This window comes from Carlito syrichta, unplaced genomic scaffold (assembly GCF_000164805.1).
Source record: "Carlito syrichta isolate Samal-C Ts95f unplaced genomic scaffold, Tarsius_syrichta-2.0.1 Scaffold316209, whole genome shotgun sequence".
Lineage (NCBI taxonomy): Eukaryota > Metazoa > Chordata > Mammalia > Primates > Tarsiidae > Carlito > Carlito syrichta.
Genome location: NW_007260305.1, coordinates 182,672 through 190,477, shown reverse-complemented (window position 1 = coordinate 190,477; position 7,806 = coordinate 182,672). Strand labels below are relative to the sequence as shown.

The following is a 7,806-nucleotide window of genomic DNA, read 5'->3' as shown; positions in this document are numbered from 1 at the left end:
CCCCGGTTGCTAGCTGCCTGGCCCTCTCAGGAGCCTGCCTGGCCCTTCACTATGGGATGGGACCTTGGCCCCTGGGGAGCTGTGTTTTTGCCAGCAGGAGGACAGTACAGGGCGTATGGCCCCTTCCAGTGGGGACAGAATAGGAGCAGGGCTGAGTGCGGGCCCAGGGCATCCAGGGGACTGAGCCCCTTTGGCTCTTCTCTCCAAGTTTCTTAGTAAGGGGCTCTGAGGACAAAACCTTCCTCCAGGGGTCAGGGAGGTGAGTGGAGGAATCAGTTGTTATCTGCTTTGTGGTATGAGCAAAACTGGCTTATAGAAGAAAAAAGCAGAACACCTCTGTCAGGCCCTGGCCCCTGGAGGTCCCTGGGGGGCTCATGCCAAGGTCATTGGATCCATGTGGCCTTCGGCCCTTTCGGGCTGTGCCTGGATTTGCCAAGGGCCAAGAGGGCAAGGTCCTACCTTGGTCTCAGCGTGGATCCCTGTGAGAGACCACGGCTCCCTCCTCTGGAGTCCCCTCTCCAAGCTCTCCAAGGGGAAAGAGAAAGGAAGCCAAGCGGCCAAGTTGCAGATTTTGCCTCAGGCAACTAAATTTATTAGCGAGAGAAAATTTTTGTCAGCCCAGCGCTGACCAACAAGGTACATCGTTAATAAAGGATAACAAATCTGTCACTTAATTCATAAAACATACCTCAAGCAGTTACAACTAAAAATAAAGTTGGATTTTTGTTTAATTTAAAAGCCTCAAAAATAACAAGCAATATGTTTTTTAAACATATAGTAGACACAATTGTCTATTATACAATATACACTGTACACAGGTAGAGCTTGGGCCGTTGGGGGTGGGGAGAGTGGAGAGAGGCTGGGGTGAAGGTGCTGTGATCTGAGTCCAGGTCTGAGCTGAAATGCTGTGTCATTTAGAAAAGGGAATTGCTGGAGTGAGAAAAAATGATATGCTCATCACTGCTCCCCAAACCCTCAACTGAAAGCAATCTGGGAGGTGAAGAGCAAGGAGAGGAAGGGGGACAATTAAATAAAACTTCTTTAAAGCACACGCAGTACACAGTGTTCATCATCTGAAGTAGAGTATAAGGCAACGTTCTCCATAGAAAAGGGGGCCGGGAGGAGTCGGTGGGTGTCTTTACTTGTTAGAGCTGGAATGTGCTGGAGGAGAGCTGTGGTGGGGCTGGGGCACATGGAGTGGAGGCGGCCCCCTGAGCCTCTCCAGAGGTGGGTGCCGGGCCCCAGGGCACCTACAGTGGCCAGCGGGGCCAGAGAGGTGCAGGAGACGGGGGCATGGCACAATGCGACTCCGGCAGTGTTGGGAGTGGGGGGTGGGGGGCTCACTTTGCTCCTCGACGGAGTGAAATGCATGTTTTTCCTTTGGAAATAAGGGTTCCCACGCGTCCTGGTTTAGAACGTCTCATTGGGCACGGCCAGTGTCCACAGTGTGGGCAGGCCGGGAGCTCGTGGTGAGAGGGGAAGGGCCAGGGCAGAGCCAAGGGGCTTGAGGAGGACAGTACAGGGAGCAGAGCCCCTTCCTGTGAGGACAGAACAGGAGCAGGGCTGAGGGCAGGCCCAGGGCAGCCATGGGGCTCCTTTCCACCGAGGGCCCAGGCAGGACACAGACGGGGGTGCATCTTTGGGGTCCCCCGCCTCTGTTGGCCTTACAAGTTCTTCGTGACCAGGTGGGTCTTGTAATGCTTGGTGAGGTGGTCACTCCTCATGAAGCGCTTCTGACACTGGGCACACTCAAAGCGTTTGTCTCCTGGGAAGAGGAGATGCCCGTCACCCACAGAGCCTGTGCACAGACACTGTCCAGGCCCCAAAAAGGAAGGGCATCTGATAAAGATGACATGGCCTTGTCACACATCTGCCCACCTCCTGCGTACACATTAGTGCCTCAGCATCTCCTGATCTAAACCCTGTGTCAATTCTCAGTTCTCTCTGGCCCCATCCGACTTCTCTACTCTACACTGTTCCCACTCCTTGTTCCCTGAGCCCTGTACCTAGGAGTCTTCCTGTGCTGGACTGTCTGCCTGCTTTCTTCTGATTTTGTTCTTCTGAATTTGAACCTGGATCAGCATCTTCCCCCTCGCAGGAAAACCCCACTCCACCCCACCCTAACTCACTGGCCCTTAGCATTCAGTCAAAACTACACTGATCCAGGCCAGGCCAGATGCTGTTCTATAGGGAGTTTACTCCTCCACCTCTGAGAGGGGCAGGACATGTCCCACCACACTGGCCAGGAGCTCTGCTCACTGGGGACATACATTCTGGCAGTGCTTGGTGGAGTGTGTGCATGGACTATGGGGGACACCCAGGACAATTCCAGGTGGTAGATGGATGAACACTTTTCTAATAGCTTTTTAATTTATTTGCCAATACATAGAACTTTAACCGTGATTCAAACCAGTTATATCAAAAATACTGCTGAGAGTTGGGCGTGGTGGTTCATGCCTGTAATCCTAGCACTTTGGGAGGCAAAGGCGAGAGGACTGCCTGAGCCCAGGGGTTCGAGAATAGCCTGGGCACCATGGTGAGACCTCATCTCTACAATAAATCAAAAAATTAGCTGGGCATGCTGGGGCACGCCTGTGGTTCCAGCTTCTGGGAAGCCTGAGGCAAAAGGACCACCTGAGTCCAGCAGGTCGAGGCTGCAGTGGCCATGAGCGTGCCACTGCATTCCAGTCTGGGTGACAGAGTGAGACTCTGACTCAAAAAAAAAAAAAAAAATGTACTGCTTAGGACATTAATCTGTGAAGTGCTTAGTGTACTGCCTGACACACTTCGTCAGTGCCTGCTAACTAACTGTGCGGACAGGGCAGAAGTCATCAGGCTGGGTAATGCAGTGATATTTTACTTTGGGAAACCTCGATAAAGGAATTAATTGAAAAGCATTTCTACCATGAGCATGCCACTGCCCTCCAGCCTGGGCGACAGAGTGAGATTCCAACTCAAAAAAAAAAAAGTAAAGAAAAGCATCTCCTCTGTAGTCTCTGGAGGACAGGGTCTGTGGCTCTTGCTCAGTGTGGCGGTTCCTTGGTAGGGCCAGAAATGTAGGTGTTGCTGAAGAGTCGTAGAGCAGGGGACTGACCTGTGGGTGGAGAGTGCCCAGGTGGGGGGCTGACCTGTGTGGGTGAAAGATGCCCAGGTGGGGGTGGGGCTAACCTGTGGGTGAAGGAGGCCCAGGTCGAGGGACTGACCTGTGGGTAGAGGGTGCCCAGGTTGGGGGGGGAGGCGGGCTGACTTGCGTGGCTGCAGGGTGCCCAGGTGGGAGCTGACCTGTGTGGGTGCGAGCATGCCGCTGGAGCTCGTCACTCCGTGTGAACCTCTTCCCACAGAAGAACCAGTTGCAGACAAAGGGCCGCTCGCCGGTGTGCAGACGCACATGGGCCCGCAGCAAGGACGTCTTCCGGAACGTCTTGCCACAGTCAGGGATGTGGCACACATGCTTCTTCTTGCCCTGCTCTCCAGACCTGGGAAGAGGGGTGAGGGTGGTGTGGAGGGAATGGGAAGATGAGAGAGAGGGGGAGGAGACGGGTGCAGGAATGGATGGATAGAGGATGTGAGGTCAGGTCAGAGAGCTCAGAAATGGCAATGGGCAAGGTGGCACAGAGCTGCCCGCTGTCCCCCTCAGTCTGTGCCAGCTCACAGCCCTGGGCAACTGTCTCGGGGAGGTGTGGGGAGCATGGCACAGGCCACTGGCTTGGCCCCTCTCCTCGAATTACCTCTTCTCCCCGTCCTTGCAGTTGGGACACGTGCAGGCCATGCGGCGCCGCTTCTCCCCTGGCTGGGCCTCTCCAGCCAGGGCCTGCTCCATCTGCAGCTGGATTTGGGTGGGGCTCAGCCCACTGATGGTCAGGTTGTTCCCAGAAACATTCTGCACCGTCAGCTGCTGCTGCCCTGCGGGGATGAGGAGGACATGGCTCAGGGTAAGGGAGCTGAAACCACAGGTCACCTTTCCTTTCTGCATGTGAAAAGGATGATAATCATAGCAGCTAATATCCTGAGAGCCTGGTATGTGCCAGATACTATTTTAGAGACATTACTCATTCAATCTTCATGGCCCTAGGCAACAGGTATCACTGCACCCATTTTACAGATGAAGAAACTAAGGTGCAGCAAAATAGGAAGTTCATACAGCTACTTTTGGGAGAACCGATCTGGACCTGGGCAGCTGACCTGAGTCAGTGCCCTAAACCACTGTACTTCACAGGCAGAATTCACTTTAAGATGTTGTGCAGGCTGGGCTTGGTGGCTCAGCCTGTAATCCCAACACTTTGGGAGGCCGAGGTGAGTGGATTACCTGAGCCCGCGGGTTCGAGACCTTCCCGGGCAACTTGGCGAAACCTCGTCTCTACAATAAATTTAAAAAATTAGCTGGGCGTGGTAGCGTGCACCTGTAGTTCTAGCTATTTGAAAGGCTGAGGCGGATGGATTGCTGGAGCCCAGCAGGTCGAGGCTGCGGTGGCCGGGAGCGTGCCACTGCACTCCAGTCTGGGCGACGGAGTGAGACGCCAACTCAAAAACAAACAAACAAACAAAAAAAATTAGCTGGGCATAGTAGCACATGCCTCTAGTTCTGGCTACTTGGAAGGCTGAGGCGGAAGGATCACCGGAGCCCAACAGGTAGAGGCTGTGGTGGCCAGGAGTGTGCCACTGCACTCTAATCTTGGTGACAAAGTGAGACTCTAACTCAAAAAATAAAAAAAGATGTTGCGTACATGATTTTGGCTGGGAAGGGTCTTCTCTTGGGTCCTCCAGCCTAGGCCCTATGGGGCATTAACTCTGCTTTCAGGAAGTGTCCAGGGATTTTTGTCATTAAGTGTGAGGACACACAGGTCTATGGACTTTGGGGACAAATCTAGTCCTCTAGGATGCCTTGTCCTCCCCTCTTGGGGTCACCTCAAGTGGGAAAACCAAATGCAAAAAGTGCCAAAGCTTCATTAAAGATGAAAAGGGGAGATTCAGAGAGCTCCCACTATCTTAAAAACTGTCCTTCACCCAGGAAAGGACTGTAAGGAACACTCTTGCCAGGCAGCTTCAATCTTCCTTTTGGTTATTTGCCAGGCAGCCTGCACAGAGGAAATCCCCCACTGAACTGCAGTGCAGCACACGCTATTCCCACTGCTAGAGATTCCCTCCTTTTCTCACAACCTTAACTCAAGGCTTTCTCCTCCAAGAAGCCTTTTGCATCTGGATGGCAGCTGGAAAGTCTTCCTGAGTACATCTATTTTCTCCATCACATTCAAGGTCTTCAGCTGTTAGATGGAGACACATGCCTGAAACTATCTGTCAGCGCTACTGTCAGAATTAAGTGAGAAGCTACAGGTGGACGTGCTCATCAGCTATGACGGGCAGCATCCTCGCTGTTGTTCCTGGGCGTGCCCAGCCGGCCCACAGTGCCCATGTGCCAGGTGCACAGGTATCACCCTGGCCGCAGGGGCCTTCCTCACCGCCGGTGTTGGTGATGGTGACAGGAACGCCCTGGACCTGGACACCATTGATGTTGATGGTCTGCATTGCTTGGGCAGCTGCCGCCAGCTGGGCTGCATTCAGGCTGATGATGCTCCCAGCAGGGGCAATCTTTGGCAGGGGACGCTCTTTTCGGAGGATTGCAGCTGAGTGCTTTTTGCTGTTCCCGCTCGGATGGGGAGTTCGGGATGCAGGGCTGCTACAGGTGGTGGTAGAGGTGGCCGCAGCTGTTGCTGGGGGACTGTCCTGGACAAGAACTGTCTGCACTTCACCGGAAGGCGTGCGGATGTAGACCTGGGAGGGGCCAGAGAAAGAAAGTCAGCGTCCACAAGAGACTGGGCTCCTGGTACCTTCAAATCTCCTTGCCCAAGTAATACCCAGGGGCGCTTTTCTGTCAGCTTAAGTCTCCCCTTCAATTTGCCCAAACCTACACTGCTGATGTTTAACCAAGGGCTGATGGCACCCCCGTACTAAGGTGGTGAGTGTTGGTTACTGATCTGAAACCAAGCATTTCATTTACTTGGCATGAAAAAACATAATTGCCAAAGCTCAGAATTGGAGAATTAGAAGGCAATGCACTGTGAATTACCATTAAACAAATAAAAACAAGTTCATATTAGCCATTAAAAGCCATATGTTAATGAGAAATGATTTTTCTCCCATTTAGATCAGCAAAGATGGAAAAATAAAATTGTTGGTGGAAACTCATGGGTTTCAAGACAGACAGACAGATAGAAATGTAGATAGAGATGTGTGTATTCCAGTAGGCGTATGTGTAAGTCCATATATCTGTTTACTGTCTATACCCATATGCCAAGGAATTGTATATGCATATCTATTTGTAGGCCTACTTATATGTACTTTCTAGCTGTGTCCATTGGGAAGGCTGGAAGCAGCTAGACCCAGTAGAAAGGAGCTCACTTAGCACATCGAGGTCTTAGCTTCCAAATCCCATGCTCCACCGAAAGGAAGCAGGGCTCCTTGGAGAAACAGCTGATTCAATGGTTTGGGGCAGGGAAGGTACAAGATGGGCTTGGAACATCTGCTATACCAGAAAGGAAATGCTCACAGTATGGTGGGGACATGGAAAGACACAAACCGGCTTGAAGGGGCTCTAAGCAAAAAAAATCAGGGTCTATGAAAACATCAGGCTGGTATGGTGGCTCACACCTATATCCCAGCACTTTGGGAGGCCGAGATGAGAGGACTACCTGAGCCCACGGGTTTGAGACCAGTCTGGGCAATTTGGCGATACCTCATCTCTAAAATATATCAAGAAAAATTAGCCAGGTGTGGTGGTACGTGCCTGAAGTTCTAGCTACTTGGAAGGCTGAGGCGGAAGGATGGCTTGAACCCAGCAGGTCGAGGCTGTGGTGGCTATGAGCAGTGTGCCACTGCACTCCAGCCTGATCGACAAGAGAGAGATTCTGACTCGAAAAAAACCAAAACAGAACATCAAAACAATAATATGAATGGATTATAACCCCCTGAATAAAACAGGAATCCAGGAGTCCATACTGACATAAGTAAGTAAAAATAAATGTGGAAGAAGAGACTGATTAAAGAGCTGCTGCTGCCAGACACAGTGGCTTACACCTATAATCCCAGCACTTTGGGAGGTGACAGTCAGAGGATTTCCTGATCCTGCGAGTTTGAGACCAGTCTGGGCAACTTGGCAAGACCACATCTCTTAAAAAAAAATTTAAAAAAAAGCTGCTACCACATCTTCCAATGAAAGGAACCTGGACTCCTAGGAGATTTAAATGGTGGACCCTAAGGCTGGGGTTGGGCAAATACAAGGAACAACGTGCTGACATGTGCTACAACACAGATGAACCTTGAAAACATAGGCCAAGTGAAGGAAACCAGTCACAAAAGACCATCAAATGTACGGTTCCACTTACATGAAGTGTCAAGAACAGGCAACCTAGAGGCAGAAGATAGACTAGGGGCTGCAGGTGGGGGGAGAAATAGGGAGTGACTGCTAGAGTGTGCAGGGCTTCTTTCTGGGGTGATGAAAATACTCTAAAATCATATAGTGGTAATGGCTACACAACTCCATGAATGTACTGGAAATCACTGAATTGTTTCTTTAAGAGGGTGGGTTTTATAATACGTGATTATCTCAATAAAACTGATACTTATTTATTTTTGAGTTGGAGTCTCACTGTCACTCAGACTGGAGTGCAGTGGCCGCTCCTGGCCACCGCAGCCTCGACCTGCTGGGCTCCGGCGATCCTTCCACCTCAGCCTTCCAAGTATCTGGAACTACAGGTGCATGCTACCACGCCTGGCTAATTTTTGATTTATTGTGGAGATGAGGTCTTCCCA

At 51.4% G+C, this 7,806-nt stretch overlaps 1 protein-coding gene across 2 annotated transcripts in view; it reads right to left on the bottom strand.

Annotated features, from left to right (window-relative positions):
- Positions 1-566: 566 nt before the first annotated feature.
- Positions 567-7,806, bottom strand: part of SP2 (Sp2 transcription factor) — a 33,420-nt gene continuing 26,180 nt past the window's right edge. For both annotated transcript variants that reach the window (XM_008073901.1, XM_008073902.2), the window contains exons 4-7: positions 5,457-5,769; positions 3,729-3,903; positions 3,283-3,476; positions 567-1,765 (exon numbers count right to left, since the gene is read on the bottom strand). In XM_008073901.1, coding sequence (XP_008072092.1) covers positions 1,665-1,765; positions 3,283-3,476; positions 3,729-3,903; positions 5,457-5,769 — 783 coding nt within the window. In that variant the 3' untranslated portion in view covers positions 567-1,664. The remainder of the gene's footprint in view (positions 1,766-3,282; positions 3,477-3,728; positions 3,904-5,456; positions 5,770-7,806) is intronic.